Source organism: Lutra lutra, chromosome 4 (genome assembly GCF_902655055.1).
Source record: "Lutra lutra chromosome 4, mLutLut1.2, whole genome shotgun sequence".
Lineage (NCBI taxonomy): Eukaryota > Metazoa > Chordata > Mammalia > Carnivora > Mustelidae > Lutra > Lutra lutra.
In genome coordinates this window covers 65408440-65425716 of record NC_062281.1, presented here as the reverse complement: position 1 = coordinate 65425716, position 17277 = coordinate 65408440, and the positions used below count along the sequence as shown (strand labels likewise).

At 37.1% G+C, this 17277-nt stretch overlaps 1 protein-coding gene across 6 annotated transcripts in view; it reads left to right on the top strand.

Annotated features, from left to right (window-relative positions):
- Positions 1-17277, top strand: part of LOC125097754 (phosphatidylinositol 3,4,5-trisphosphate-dependent Rac exchanger 2 protein) — a 307095-nt gene that overhangs the window by 140606 nt on the left and 149212 nt on the right. For all 6 annotated transcript variants that reach the window (XM_047725749.1, XM_047725748.1, XM_047725751.1 and 3 more), the window contains 4 exons: positions 4303-4388; positions 12082-12218; positions 14874-14991; positions 16939-17123. In XM_047725749.1, coding sequence (XP_047581705.1) covers positions 4303-4388; positions 12082-12218; positions 14874-14991; positions 16939-17123 — 526 coding nt within the window. The remainder of the gene's footprint in view (positions 1-4302; positions 4389-12081; positions 12219-14873; positions 14992-16938; positions 17124-17277) is intronic.

The window sequence follows — 17277 nt, the reverse complement described above, 5'->3', positions numbered from 1 at the left end:
AACTACTTAGGAAAATATTCTCAGTATATATAGCATAGTATTCTTCCCTGCCTTAATATATATATTCAGCAATAACTAGGTGCACTCTTTAACTTAGGAGTTGAAATGCAATGTAATAAGCCAGAATATATGTGCTGTCGAAGCAAGCATGCAATGTAATGAGCTAGATTCTAAGGCATTAAGTCATCAAGGTGGATGTTAAAATGTACCAGGGAAAGAGTGAGTGTGACTCATTAAAATTACTCATTTAGGAAGACTTTGGCCTAGAGGGCAGAGAGTAGCCATAACAGTGTCTTCTCTCTAAACCTATTGTTCATCTATTACTCTCTATTAACCCAACCGTAAGGAGGGTAAGGCTTACCTAGGTGCCTACCTCTGGTCACTTTGAGGACACTTAAAAGGAAAAGGACAGACTGGAAAGGAATAAGGGGGTCAGGGACGCCTGGGTGGCTCAGTTGGTTGGGCAGCTGCCTTCGGCTCAGGTCATGATCCCAGCGTCCTGGGATCAAGTCCCACATCGGGCTCCTTGCTCGTCAGGGAGCCTGCTTCTCCCTCTGCCTCTGCCTGCCATTCTGTCTGCCTGTGCTCGCTCTCTCTCCCTCTCTCTCTCTGACAGATAAATAAATAAAATCTTTAAAAAAAAAAAATAAGGGGGTCATAGCCCAAATCAATCCTTAGTAAACAAAAACATCCTCCCCTTGGCCCTATTGCCCCTGATTTAACCCTGCAACTACTGATTCACTGATCATAGACATTTCAACAGTTGGATCATTCTGAAGTCCTCAACTTTAAGACTAAATAGATAGGGGCAAATCTTCAGTCCAGGAACTAACTGCTAGACGAGCAGCATTAGAACCTGTGTCTCCTGACTCTTCCTGCAGTGTTTGTCACACAGTATCTGGAACCCCCTATTTCCTGTTCAGGTTCAAGCTTCTGTTCCACTGCTTGCTTGCTAATTGTGTTGCTTCAACATCTTCATCCATAAAAAAATGGAGATGATGAGTGTCTGTGTTGTGGAGCTGCTAAGAACATTAAATAAATTTAGGTTTGTAAAGAACTTAGTGACTTGTTCAGCACATAGTGTGTGCTCTAGTGATATTTTCTGTGATACTTGTCTATTCTCTTATTTCAATTTTTCATTGCTTCTTTATCAGAAACATTTTATATTGTATTTCAAAACAGTTTTGAGGATAGACTACTCATTTTTCATCTTTTACTTTTATTTATTTTTTAAATATATTTTTTAAAGATTTTATTTATTTGATAGAGATCACAAGTAGGCAGAGAGGCAGGCAGGGAGAGAGGAGGAAGCAGGCTCCCCACTGAGCAGTGAGCCCGATGCGGGGCTCAATCCCAGGACCCTGAGACCATGACCTGAGCTGAAGGCAGAGGCTTTAACGCACTGAGCCACCCAGGCGCTCCCTCATCTTTTACTTTTAATTTGCTTGAAATCTATAGCCTTTCCTTTATGTCCTTATTCTAATGTATGATTCCTATAAATCATTCTTTCATATTTTCTTACAGTACCCACTTATACTTGATCTATTGTCTTGTCTGGGGTTAAGGAGGAAAGCAGAAATATGAGAAGTTAATCCAATAGAAGTTTTCTTTTGAATCTAGCTGTATTTTACACTTGATAGCATCAAAGAATTTTTCAAAAGGCTTTGTAGCAGATTATTTAGTGCACTTACATTCTATGAGAATGTTCCTTTTGTATAATTTTAATTCTTCGTTTAATAGATAATATAGTGGTCCCAGCAGGGAAACATGTTTTCTAAAGATCCTTTGACGAAGAGGGCCCCAGTATTATGACCAAAATGCACCTCATGGTGTTTGTACTTAATTTTTAAAGAAATCTATAATAATCTTCTGAAGATTAGAGTAAGGTCAGCCTTCCCTAGCAATATTAGAAGGACAGAAGACCTTGCTCAGAAAGAACCAAGAAGGCTGCTATGAATTCCTCACAATCCACAAAAGCAACAATGGCTCACCATGGCCTGAAAGCTTGAAGTTATTTCAACAAAAGTGAACTCTCATTTGTAATACATAGAAGCATGAGCTACTTCTATTTTTTTGGTTCATGCTCAGAAAATGCATTTATTATTCCCTTTTTCTTTCCCTTAGTTATCTTCCATTTTCAGGTATCTTTTTTTTTTTTTTTTTTTGACAGATAGTAATAACAAGGTGCTATTCAAAGGAAACAAATACAGCCTTATACACCAAAAAGTATATAATTAAGGATAACAGATAAATTTGTCCTGTGACCTCTATTCCACCAATATTTAGATCACTTTATAGTGTATAGCCTATGGTGTGTAACCTAATTCATAATATGGCTTTCAAGTTTCCCTAAAACAGATAATTCATATTTCAGTCACCAAATGCTGGAATGCCTGACTCATGTATATTCCAGATCAAAGGACCAGCTGTCTGCCGTCAGACACTAATGCTGTCTAGGGCTTTCTCAAGGGTTCTAGGTACAGCGTTGCTCAAATTGTTCTAGCAGCTTTTTTAATAAACTGTAAGTAAGTGCTGCTGTACCTAACTTCAGACTCTGTCTAATGTGCCCTTGAAGTGCCACTGACATTTACTTCATGATTAATTCATCATCTTTTGGAGAACACTTTTGTTTCTTGGGCATCTAGGGCTATCCATCAAAATTTATTGCATTGTATTCATTTGTCTTTGTTCTGTACTGCAATTTATGATACTCATTTTTATAGTTATGATGTTCCACCTTATCTCATGTTCTCTGCTTTTCATTGTTGCTCTCTGATCCCTGGCTTCCTTCTATGGAGTGGCTCACTTATTAGTGCCAAACTGGACATCCCTCACGGGTCTGTCATAGCAGCAGCTTACACAGGCTCTCCTTTCCTTCAGCTTCTTTTCTGCATGGCTTCATTGAAAATATTTCTTTTCTTATTCAGGTTTTCCCTTTTGATGTAGTATTCTTTTTTTTCTTTAAAAAAAAATATTTATTTATTTATTTATTTATTTATTTTTTAGGTTTGAATTTCAAAGCTTTTTTTTTTTATTTTCAGCATAACAGTATTCATTGTTTTTGTACCACACCCAGTGCTCCATGCAATCCGTGCCCTCTCTAATACCCACCACCTGGTTCCCCCAACCTCCCACTCCCCGCCCCTTCAAACCCCTCAGATTGTTTTTCAGAGTCTGTAGTCTCTCATGGTTCACCTCCCCTTCCAATTTATTTATTTATTTGACAGAGAGAGATACAGCAAGAGAGGGAACACAAGCAGGGGGACTGAGAGGGAGAAGCAGGATTCCTGCTGAGCGGGGAGCCCAACAAAGGACTCGATTCCAGGACCTTAGGATCATGACCTGAGCCGAAGGCAGATGTTTAACGACTGAGCCACCCAGGCGCCCCTTGATGTATTATTCTTTCAAAATTTCACTGAATAAATACTGAAGTTAATCACATTCTTAAATTATTTTGGTGTAGTGTTTGACAGATCTGTTCTTTATTACTAGCTTTTTTTGTTGTTCTTTGATGAAGTTCCCAACAGCTAGGATGTATTAACTCTATGTTTCTTTTATTAGTTTTCACAAAGAAATTTCACAGTGCGCTGTCTTCTTTACAACAGTAAATTAAGGAGTTGGGTGCCTGAGTGTCTCAGTCCATTAAGTGGTTAGCTCTTGATTTTGGCTTAGGTCATAAACTCAGGTTGTGAGATGTAGCGCTGAGTCTGAGTCTGGCGCCAAGCTCAACAGGGAGTCTGCTTGAGGGTTCTCTCCTTCTCCCTCCCTGCTCATGTGCTCACACTTTTTCTCTCTCTCTTTAACATAAATAAATTAATTTTAAAAAATCAACTAAGGAGAGAAGCTTCCATTTTATTGAAGTGCTTACATAATTCATAGCATGATGTAGGGCAGTTGACCAAAGATTCCTTTTTTAATCTCCACTGACACCCTGCAAAGTAAGTTTTAACTTTCTGTGGAAAGTCAAGCTCAGAGAAGTTGAGGAGTTCATGGAAGTTATTCAACTATCAAGTGACTAAATGAGGATTCAAAGCTAGTGTTTCCTGATCCTGGAGCCTGTTCCTTATTTAGCATATACCGTGCACTAGCCGTGCTCCATTGAGGAAGTCTGTCATGCAGGTCTACTGGATGCCTATGTGAGGGCATGCACCCTATTTGTTTCCTGTTTCTAGCTCAGTCAGTGTCTTTTATACAGTAGACTCTCAACACATTTATTAAAAGAATGAATAAAAGTGGACACTATTATATTAACCAACTGTGGCATTTTAACGTCATCTTACCCTATTTTCTGACTGATTTTAGGACAGTGAAAATCCCAGATTCAGCTGAGGGACTTGGATTCCAGATACGAGGATATGGCCCATCGGTTGTCCACGCAGTAGGAAGAGGTGAGGAATCCATCCTGCATGGCAAACAGCTTTTCAGCATATTTGGATATTGCCTGCTGAATAAGAATATGTTCAAAATGGGGGCACCTGGGTGGCTCAGTGGGTTAAGCCTCTGCCTTCAGTTCAGGTCACGATCTCAGGGTCCTGGGATCGAGCCCCGCATCGGGCTCTTTGCTCGGCGGGGAGCCTGCTTCCCCCTTTCTCTCTGCCTCTCTGCCTACTTGTGATCTCTCTCTCTCTCTCTCTCTGTAAAATAAATAAATAAAATCTTTAAAAAAAAAAAAAGAATATGTTCAAAATGTGCATGGTCATGTTGTCATGTATTTTCTCAAAAGTATTTTTACTTTATTGGCTCAATGACAGTACATTCCTAAAAATACTCATGGGACGCCAGGTGGCTCAGTTGATTAAGCAGCTACCTTTGGCTCAGATCATGATCCTGGAGTCCCAGAATGGAGTCCTGAATTGGGCTTCCTGCTTAAGCAGAGGAGTCTGCTTTTCCCTCTGACCTCTCCACCACCCCCACTCATTCTCTCAAATAAATAAATAAATAAAATCTTTAAAAAAATAAAAACTCTTAAAAATTGTAAGGCATATTTATCACTGTTAAAAACTGATGACATGAATGGAACTAGAGCGTGTTATGCTAAGCAAAATAAGTCAGTCAGAGAATGATAAATACCATATAATTTCACTCATATGTGGAATTTAAGAAACAAAACAGATGAACATAGGAGAAGGGAAGGAAAAATAAAATAGGATGAAAACAGGAAGACAAACCATAAGAGACTCTTAACTCTAAAGAAAAAAAAATCGAGGGTTGCTAGAGCTATAGGAGGTGAGTGGAGAAATGGGGTAAGAGGGTGATGGGCATTAAGGAGGGCACATGATGTGATGAGAAATGGACATTATACGCAACTGATGAGTTACTAACTTCTACCTCTGAAACAAATAATATACTATACGTTAATTAAGTTGAATTTAAATAAGAAATTTTAAAAAACTGACGAGAGTATAAGAAAGCAACTGATTTCTGTACATTGATTTTGTATCCTGCAACATTACTGAATTGCTGTATGAGTTCTAGTAGTTTGGGGGTGGAGTCTTTTGGGTTCTCCATATAAAGTATTATGTCATCTGCGAAGAGAGAGAGTTTGACTTCTTCTTTGCCAATATGAATACCTTTTATTTCTTTTGTTGTCTGCTGTTGCTAGGACTTCTAGTACTATGTTGAATAGCAGTGGCAAGAGTGGACATCCTTGTCATGTTCCTGATCTCAAAGGGAAGGCTGTCAGCTTTTCCCCATTGAGGATGATATTCACTGTGGGTTTTTCATAGATAAATTTTATGAAGTTGAGGAATGTTCCCTCAAAAATATTCCTATACTTTGAACCATTTTAATCAGGAACAGATGCTGTATCTCGTCACATGCTTTTTCTGCATCAATTACGAGGACCATGTGATTCTTCTCTCTTCTCTTATTGATTAGTCTATCACATTGATTGATTTACGAATGTTGAACCACTCTTGCATCCCATGAAAAAAAAAGAAAGGGAAATTAGAGAATTGATTCCATTTACTATAGCACCAAGAACCATAAGATACCTGGGAATAAACCTAACCAAAGAGGTAAGGATCTGTACTCAAGAACTACAGAACATTCATGAAAGAAATAGAAGAAGACACAAAAAGACGGAAGAGCATTCCACGCTCATGGATTGGAAGAATAAACATTGTTAAAATGTCTATACTGCCTAGAGCCATCTATACTTTCATTGCCAATCCTGATCAAAATTCCACTTTTCAAAGAGCTGCAACAAACAGTCCTAAAATTTGTATGGGACCAGAAGAGACCCGAATTGCTAAGGAAATGTTGAAAAAGAAAAAACTGGGGGCATCACGTTGCCTGATTTCAAGCTTGACTACAAAGCTGTGATCACCAAGACAGCATGGTACTGGCACAAAAACAGACACATGGACCAGTGGAACAGAGTAGAGAGCCCAGATATGGACCCTCAAGTCTTGGTCAAATAATCTTCGACAAAGCAGGAAAAAAATATACAGTGGAAAAAAGTCTCTTCAATAAATGGTGCTGGGAAAATTGGACAGCTGTGTGTAAAAGAATGAAATTCGACCATTCTTTTACACCATACACAAAGATAAACTCAAAATGGGTGAAAGACCTCAACATGAGGCTGGAATCTCTCAAAATCCTAGAGGATAACATAGGCAGTAATCTCTTCGACATCGGCCACAGCAACTTCTTTCAAGATATGTCTCCAAAGGCAAAGGAAACAAAAGCGAAAATGAACTTTTGGGACTTCATTAAGGTCAAAGGTTTCTGCACAGCAGAGGAAACAGTCAACAAAACAAATAGGCAACCCACGGAATGGGAGAAGATACTTGCAAATGATACTACAGACAAAGGACTGATATCCAAGATCTATAAAGAACTCCTCACACTCAAGACATGCAAAATAGATAATCATGTCAAAAAATGGGCAGATGACATGAACAGACACTTCTCCAAAGAAGACATACAAATGGCTAACAGACATATGAAAAAATGTTCATCATCATTGGCCATTAGGGAGATTCAAATCAAAACCACATTGATACCTTACACCAGTTAGAATGACCAAAATCAACAGGACAGTAAACAACATGTGTTGCAGAGGATGTGGAGAAAGGGGAACCCTCTTACACTGTTGGTGGGAATGCAAGTTGGTGCAGCCACTTTGGAAAACAGTGTGGAGATTCCTCAAAAAATTAAACATAGAGCTACCCTATGACCCTGCAATTGCACTACTGGGTATTTCCCCCAAAGATACAGATGTAGTGAAAAAAAGGGCCATCTCTACCCCAATGTTCATAGCAGCAATGGCCACAGTTGCCAAACTGTGGAAAGAACAAAGATGCCCTTCAAAGGACAAATGGATAAAGAAGATATGGTCCATATATACAGTGGAGTATTATGCCTCCATCAGAAAGCATGAAGACCCAACTTTTGTAGCAATATGGATGGGACTGGAAGAAATTATGCTGAGTGAAATAAGTCAAGCAGAGAGAGATAATTATCACATGGTTTTGCTTACTTGTGGAGTATAAGGAATAACACAGAGGACACTGGGAATTGGAGAGGAGAAGTGAGTTGGGGGAAATCAGAGGGGGAGACAAACCATGAGAGACTGTGGACTCTGAGAAACAAATAAACTGAGGGTTTTGGAGGGGAGGGCGTTGGGGGTTGGGTGAGCCTGGTGGTGGGTATTATGGAGGGTATGTATTGCATGGAGCACTGGATGTGGTGCATAAACAATGAATTTTGGAACACTGAAAAAAATGAAATAAAATAAAACTTAAAAAAAACCCAACAATAACTGATGAAGGAATGATGCCTGCCAATCTCACTTTTCTGCATGTTTCACTTTAGCCAAAGGGTGTAACGATTTTAAGGTTGTCTATTTGTATTTTTCTCTGGCGGCAAATAGCTGTATTTTTGTCAATAACTCAAAGATGTAAGTTTTCAGGTTTAAGAATGATCTGTGTGCTTTATAACCTGTTGCTCTAAGATTACTTCAGGTGTTTCTATAAATAACATTTCTTAAACCATAAAATGCATTTTATATTAAATAATAACATGTTTATATTTTATTCTTTTTTTGTTTAATAGGTAAATAAACCATTGATATCTCTTTTTTCTATGTATTTTAAATAATAACATGTTTATATTTTATTCTTTTTTGTTTGACAGGTGAATAAACCATTGATATCTCTTTTTATATGTATTTTAAATTTTATAGTATATTAACACTAGTAATGATTTAAGGGAATGACTTTTAGAGCCCACATAGTGTATAACTTGCTGCTATAGACCATATATATATATATATATATCTATAACTTTGCTATATTATAAGCAAAGAAGCCATGTGTTCATCTTAACCAGAGACATACATGCTTTTCATTACCAAGAAACATAAAATGTAAAGTACCTTCATGTGATCACCCAAATATTAGTCTGGAAAATTTGGAGAGGGCATTGCTATCAGAATCAAATTGATCAAGAACATATGAGCTAGACCATTATTAGTTTATAAAATTGCCTTTGTTAGTGTATATATGACAAAAATGAATCTTATTTCAAAAACCTGTCTTTTCACTCAGGTGTTTAAAACATATAGACTAATAGACATTTAAAACATTTCCAACAACTTATTATATAACAGAAATGGGATATATTTAATACTCAAAGGGGATAGTCGGTACTTCCAAGATCTTCATTTTCACTGAACAAAAAAAGCAAGTCACATTATCAGTACTATAAAATAACTGAAAACCTGATTGAATCACCGTGTGCTTCTGTCCTTATTACGTTGTCATTTAAAGAGCCTGATTCTTTCTTTGGAAAGTAGTTGTAGGATATGCCCAAATCTGGTTCCTATGCTCTTTGCTTCTGAAGAGTAAAAGAAATGCTTATGTGCTTTTCCTTTCAGATGCATATTAAAGGGAAAGATACTATTCACTGGTTTCTTTTTGCACTGTAATTTTGCTTTAAGAAGGAAAAACTTACTTCCCTTTTTCTTCTTCAGTCCCTTCCCATGTCCACATACTATAGTACATCTATAACTGAAATTTTACCTTTGGAATCTAAAATTCAAATATGCCAATTTCTTATTGCAATCTCATCACTGGTATTCTCAGCTTGCTTTTTTATTTTATTTTGTTTTGTTTTGAATTCATTTGGGACTTCCAGGCTCTGGATCCTTCTCCCTTTTCCCCTAAAGCCTCCCTTCTTTAGCCAGCCTTATCCCATGGCAGGTCACCTCAGTCATTCTTGCTAGCATCACCAGGGTCCTCTTGTCCTTATTCTTCAGATGCACTAAATCACCTCTTTAGCCTTGGATGAACTTAATCATCCTATTTGCTTTTTCTCCTGAGTGGGAAAAAAACTATCATGGATGTGGAATTAGCATTATCCCAGTTTGCCATCTTTTACTGGGCCTGTCTTACTATTCAGCAATCTTTTCATGTCTCTCATCACCTCCCTCTTTCTCTCCTCATAATTCTCTCCTGTCTCCCAAGATGAACTTCCTTTTTCACCCCACAGATAAATTCAGGGTCCTAAGTATAAAACCCTCAGAGCCCCACACCTTTTTCTGTACACCCACACCTTTTGCTGGATCTACCACCATCACCAGCTTCCTCCCACCCTAGAGGAAGAGTTTTTTGCTTTTTTTTTTTTTTTTTCTTTTTCTTTTTAGAGTTCAAGGTGAATTTCTCAATAAGTATTCTAGATCTTATGCCTTCTCTGGGGTGTCATGCTGTCCGGTATCCCCTTCCAGAATTTCAGCCTTTTTTCTTGGATTATTCTAGTATTCTAGTATTTCTTGGATTATTCTAGGCTGTAAGCATGCTCAGTTCTTTCCCACTAAACTAAACAAAGAAACAAAATGATCTTAAACTAGAACAGCAAACACAGAACTTGTCCCTTTTCCTTCTTTTCCCATTTAGATCCACAAGGCATTGGCATTGCCTGGGACCAGTTAGAAATGCAGAATCTTAGGACCCACCCAGGACATACTGAGCCAGAATCTACATTTTAATGAGATCCTCAGATGATCTGTATGCACATCCAAGATTGATAAGCTCAGCTCTAGAATAATGCTCTAAGAACTTTTTTTTGTCATGACCAAACTTCCTGAAATGCTGTCTGTATTTTCAGCTGCCCTTTTTCTCTTCCTATTTGAGTTTTAGGACAGTGCTATAGACATCCATCCTGATCTCTCCCCATCCATGTCTCCAAAGTTGGTCTTACAAGAGTTATCACAGCCTTGACTGAAAAATACTATGGACATTGATAACATTTGTATTAATTTGAACTTTCCATGGCATTTGATTAAACCGATTACTCCTGTTTGCGGAAAACATTCATCTCTTGACTTTGAGATGATGCTTTTCAGATAGTTCTCCTACCTGTCCTCTGGCAGCTCCCTTCATCATCTCCCTTCATCTTTTTTCTTCTCTGCCTCCTTGTTCTCTGTAAGAAATCTTATTGATTCTCTTGCTGGAGATGTTTAAATCTCTGTCTCCACCTCAGACCTCAGCATTCTCTCTAACTGAACTTCCCATCCATTCTCTGAACTTGCTTTGCCTTTTGTATTCTCTTTATTTGAATGACTATCTACTCAGCCACCGAGCCCAAAGGTAGAGGTGTCATCCTGGGGACCGTAGCCTCTTCACAAACTCTGTCATCAAATATCAAATACTCGATCTCGATTGCAGTAGATGTGTGTTGTGATTTTGATTTTTTACTTAAACTCAAATGATCCACTCCCTGTTTGGGGGTGAGGGGAGGGTCATCTCACTTGTGCTTAAAATTCTTCAATGCTTTTCCTCATGCATATATAGTAAGGTTAAGATCTTAGGACTTCAAATGGAGTAGGCAAGGACTTCACAACCTGGCTCTGCTTGGCTCTCCAGGGTCTTCACCCACCACTCCCATTTTAAGCTCTCACCAACGGCTCATGTGCTCCCAAATGTCCAGGTTATTTCTTGACTCAGTGCCTTTTTTCAGGCTATTCTTTCTATGGGGAATGTCCCATTTCCCTCCAAGACCTACTTCAATCCAGAAAAACCACTTGGAATTTCTGGGAGTGAATTTTAGTGAGAAAAAAACATATATATATATTGTCTTCTTGGATGTAAATTATGTTCTCTAAGATATTTAATAATTCTTTCATGAGAGAAATTGCTTACAAAAGAAGGCTCTTCTAACATAAGTTTTATAATCACATATTAATTATATTCATTGTATTTATTAATGGTGCTATATAAATGTTGACTTGCTCAGAATATCAAATAATAATGACTTGAAAGTTTCTGAAGATCTTAACTCACTGGATATTTCACTTGCTTATTTAAGTCTATATCTGTGCAAATGAATGATGGACAGTTGGTGTCATCTGATTCATTTTATTCTCCACAAATTCTGTGGTTTCTGACCCTTTGTGGATATCCCGAATGCTTATTTTACTTAGCAAATCCAATCTACTTGTAGTTGCTAATTGACTTGATTTTTTTTCTTAAGAATTTCTTCTGTTTGCATTTTAAAAAATGAAAGTGATTATAGAATTGATGAATCATTATATTGTACACGTGAAACTACTATAATGCTGTATGTTAATTATACTTTAATTTAAAAAACAAAAAGAAGTAAGACTGAAATTTACAAGCTATTGGTAATTTCAAAAATGTCCTTGCAATAACAGTTACTAAGAAAAACAAATGAAAGTGAATACTATTTTAATATTTAGATATTTCATAGACTAAAGAAAGATAAATAAGGCATACATTTCTGGGTTTCCATTTTGCCATTATGTATGCATATGTAGAAAATTAAGACTGACTAGACAGTTGAGAGGGAAAATAACTGATCAGCATTATAAAGGTCACTTTACAATATCCCTTCAAATTCATTCTCAGAGAGATGGGAGAATATTCTGTTAATCACAGTTTGAAGGGCCAGATGAAAAGTAGAAAAATGTTGAGAGGGCATTGCTATCAGAACCAAATTTATCAAGAACTTACTAGCTAGATCTCTATTATATTTTAAAATTGCTTTCCTTATTGCCTATGTGATAAAAAGGAATCTCATTCCTCAAATTTTTGGCAATTTTCTCATTTGTATTTGAAGGAACTGTCGCTGCAGCAGCTGGTCTTCACCCTGGACAGTGTATTATCAAAGTAAATGGAATCAATGTCAGCAAAGAGACCCATGCCAGTGTTATTGCGCACGTTACAGCCTGCAGGAAATACAGAAGACCAACGAAGGTAAATTGCTCTGCAGTGTACCCAGATCTCATTGCAAACTTGCATAGAAAGCCGAGAGGTCAACACAAGATAGTGCCAGAGATGTCTGTGTTTTCTACCTTTAGGTTCACATTTAAGCACAGCATTGTAAATCTCTTGATGATTGTTTTATCTGCATAATTATTTATAATCAATTATGCTTAAGTAATTGCATCTTATTGTTAACAGTATTAATCATAGTTTTAAAAGTGCTCTGGGGTATTTTCATTTGCATTGTGATAGGAGTTTTCAAAGACCTGTTTATCAAATTGAAATCCAAAGGTTTGAATTGTTTTCTTGACCCTTGTGAATGCTTTGGGATATATAATGGTCACTGTACATCTGTGTGGGTTTTATAGGGTCTGTGATTAAGTTTTGGATATATTTATTTAACTGGATTTAGCTCTTAAAAGAAAATACCAAAATGTACTTATTACTTAAAATTCTAAGCATTATCCTCTGATTAAATTTCAAGAGCTGTAGAAAAATAAAATTAGAGTGCTAATTTATAAGCAAAGCTTATCCCATGAGGTACAAGTGCATATTGGGCTATAAGAGAAAATTCTCTCAAATTAATCAACTAAATGTAAAAGGAACTTTAAAGGAGAGGCTTTGTATTTTTTCCTTCATGCATAGCCAAGTACTCTTCTGGATTTGAGAATATGACTTTATGTCCAAACCAGAGAGAGGAGTGGAGTGGTTATTTTCTCATAGGCCAGGACTGACATCCTATAAAATACTGAACCTATAAGAAAATAGCTCATCAATTTTGCTTATTAATAAGGTCAAAGTAGGAAAGCATATTGGAATTCATGCATAGACTCATAGTTATTCTGGTTGATAATGGTAAAAGGCGAAAGATTTATGCAATCTAAAGAGAAACCAGAGTATGGTTGATAATGGTTTAATAAATATTTATTGAACTGTATTATTGAATGAATTTTTTAAAAAGACACTTTTGAAATTATCAAAACTTTTTCCTTCAATTGGAATTTTGATAAGTGACCAAAGTGATTTGAGTTTGGTTCCTTTTCATTTTCCTTGACTGCCTTCTTAGAGAAGAAGTGGTTAGTGAAATGATTAAGAAAAGCAATAAATAGGGGTGCCTGGTGGCTCAGTCAGTTAAGCACCTGCCTTTGGCTCAGGTCATAATTGCAGGGTCCTGAGATTGAGTCCTGCATCAGGCTCCCTGATAGCGGGGAGTCTGCTTCTCCTTCTGCCTCCCCCACCCTCAGTCCTGCCACCATCTGTTCTCTCTCTCTCTGCCTCTCTCAAATGAATAAATAAAATCTTATGAACACTTTTAAAGATTTTTATTTGGGTGTTATAGGCAACTGATAAATTACTCCCCAAATAAAAAAAATCTTTTTTTTTTTTAAAGAAAAGCAATAATTAGAAAAATTCACTAGGCGAGTCACCTGCTCCATCAAATATCCATTGCCACAAAACAGACTGTCCCAAAACTTACTGGCCTTAAAACAGCAATGATTGATTATTTCCCTTGATTCTGCATCTGCAGATCGATTGAGTGTTGATTCCTATGAAGGTGCTGATGGGCAGAGTTTTGCTGGGAATGTCTGGGCTCTGCATCTCCCCCCGCCTTGTGTTCTCTCACTCCAGAGCTCCTCCCCATGGCCTCCCTTTCCAGTCTAGGGAGTTGTCCTTTCTGCACGGTGTCTGCCTTTGAAGAGGGGATAAAGCGATCAACTCTATTTAAACCATGCTTGCTAATATCCCTTTGGAAAAATCAGATCCCTTGACTAAGCCTTGGCTCAGTGTGAGAAGGAGCTACACAGAGGTGTGGACACCAGAGCATGTGGTTCCTTAGGAGTCACAACAGGTTACCAAGGGGTATTTGAATGATCGATGTTAACTAGCCTTTTAATGATGGTTGGCAATATAGTAATGAAACACAACTGTGAAGTTAATACAAGAGAAAAATGGATGATGTAAATGATATCTCACTTATGTAGTGCAATTCAGTTTCATCATCTGACCTAGGAAAGGTATAAACTTTAAAGTAAATAACGCAGACCTGAAAGCATTTGCTTGGTGGCCACTTCCTCTTTCTCATTTATTTAGATGAGCATGCAATTGCTATTTTAATTAAAATATAGGATGATTAATGATATGGAAGGATTAAAAAAGTTACATCACTTGGGAACCCAATGAAATGAAAGATGTTCTTCCAATTTTCTTATTGGTTTGCTTCAAAAAAGCATTAACTGTATTAAATATATGTGTCAGGAGAGCATTTAAGTGATTTGTATAGTGATACATGATTGATTCTTCAGAAAACTGTCCATCTGGCATTTATTTATTTAAAAATGTAATTTATAATTTAAGATCTACTTGAGGCATTTAAGTAAGATACTTGGGAAATGCAGCCTATTTAGAAACATCTTTGGAAGATAAAATTCTAAGCCTAAAAAAATCAATTTGCTAAATAATATACTTGCTATTGACTTTTTATTAGTTTCTGATGTTGATTTTCTTTCTCTTTCAAATTTTATTATCTTTAAATAAACTAGAAGAATAAATAAGATTATCATCTCTCCTAAAGCGGGTTTGTGAAATGGATATACATTTTTAGAAGCACTAATACCTCTGAGGTTTCTTTCCCCCTCCTCATTCCAGCAAGATTCCATACAATGGGTGTATAATAGCATTGAGAGCGCTCAAGAAGACCTTCAAAAGTCTAACTCCAAACCTCCTGGAGATGAAGTAGGGGATGCTTTTGACTGCAAAGTAGAAGGTGGGTTCTTCTTTTTCTCCTCATTTGTCATAGTAGTATTCTTTTTCAGTGTGCCTGTGTGTCTCATCCCAAGTATTGAATATCTTCTATGTTCAAGCCACTTTCTTAAATCATTATCACCAAATAGATGTTATGTCAAATACATATGTAATAATAGCTAGTCACTAACATACCATTGTTGTAAAAACTCATCAAAAAAGGAAATCTCTCCATAGTGTTATTGTCATCATCCTTATTTTATGGAAGAAATTAAAGCTTATTAGCTTAAGGGATTTGCCTAAGTTAGTAAATGGTAGAATGAGGATTCAAACCCAAGTTATAATGTGCTTCCTTGTTTTGAGTTTAAATGCTGTGTAGACTTTCCTAATCCAATGTGGTTCACAGACCAGCAGCTGCAGTATCCCCTGGAGAGATGCAGAATCTCAGCCCCTGCCCAGACCTATTGAAACAGAATCTCCATTTTAACAAGAGCTGATCTGTATGTGCACTAAAATTTGAAGCCTGAGTTTAGAAAGAAAGTGTATTGTCCCTTTGAAAATACTTTCTTGATTCCAGTAACTTTTACTGTATTCTAACATTAATTGTAATGCAAGAGACAATGTAAAAATGAGAGAAAGAGAGAGATCTTTTGATAAGGACTCATACCATTTCTGTTTCCTCCGTGAAGCAACCAGCAGATTGCTGTATTAGTGGCCTCTTCCTCAAGAGTAAAGGGAGAGAGGCAATTAAAATTATATTTGCATTGGACAAATACCTTGAATTATTGTTTCAACATTTTTCCACAGAAGTCCTTGAACCTTCGCTTACCTTTTCCTGGTATCTTTACATTCACATTACTAGTAGATAACTCTGGACATCTTTATTGTACTACTAGGTTCTTCCAGACCAGCAGTTACACAATCCCCTATAGACACTGATCATAAGGGCGGGGCACTCAGCAAAAGCTGTGTTTCCTCCACTCCTACAAGGCCACTGGGTAGGAGCCACTAAGATCGTGGGCGATATTAGAAATATTTCAACCATACTGGAGCACCAAGGTTGTTATGACGTACCAACTTTCTTACTTATTTAAACTAGGACAAATCTCAGGACCTTGTCTTGAGGCCTTTATTCCTCATTTAGAGTTAGCTCTTTTTGCTTATCATCATTAGTGCCACAGTGAAAAGGTTGATGAGATGCTCTGATAATTTATTTCTAGCTATTCTGGGACTCAATTATTCTAAGATAAACCATTATTCTGCTTTTTCCTATGTTATATTTGCTGTGTCTGCTATTCTGGGACTTAATTGTTTTTAGTTAACTAATATTCTATTTTTGCTAATTTAAGATTTGCTGTTGGGTTTCTCAGGGGTTTTTCTTGCTTCAGATTTTAGGTGTTTTTATGCCAGCAGACTGACCATTGGCCAAAAACCAATAGGAAGACAGCCCAGATGAAAACGTTATTATAGCAAACAATGACATTTTCTCAGTGAGTTATCTGCAGAAGATGCTGTCTGGGGAAAATTCATGCATCCTGTCTGCTGAAAAAAATTATTATTGGATCTCCTTTCTGCTTCTTCAGAATGGCTTTATATTTTTTTCTGCATTGAACAAATATTCATTCGATGTTTGAGGCAATTTTAGGAGCCCTACTTTAAGTCATACATGGTTCTAATAAAAAAAATTGCTTGTGTAACGTTTATAATGGTATAAATAGGCATACATATGGTCCATAGATCAAAATGGATGTGCAAAGACTAGTCATGTTAGAGTGGTGAGATTCGGACCACTCAAACATATGTTTTTTTTTCTTTTTAAGTGTTCTTGTTTTTAAAAAATGTTAACGAGACATCAGATATAGCCATCCTTTAAAGAAATCTTTAAAAATTATTCGGAGAGGCTCAAATTCTTTGAAGAGACTAGCGAACCCTTCCTGAATTTGCTGAATTCATAGTGTCTTTGTTCCAGAGGTAATTGACAAGTTTAACACCATGGCCATCATCGATGGGAAGAAGGAGCACGTGAGTCTGACAGTGGATAATGTGCACCTAGAATATGGGGTCGTGTATGAGTACGACAGCACAGCTGGGATAAAGTGCAACGTGGTAGAGAAGATGATTGAGCCCAAAGGTTTCTTCAGCCTCACTGCCAAGGTATGAGCGATCCCGGGAAAACAAGGGATTTTGTTTTAAATAAAGTCCCTGACACCACCCCCCACCTCCACTTTAAAATGTGTAAATAGCTGTATGTGCTTCAGCTGTCAGCTCATTCAACTTTCTTTTCTTTTTTTCCCTCATTACTCGGTAT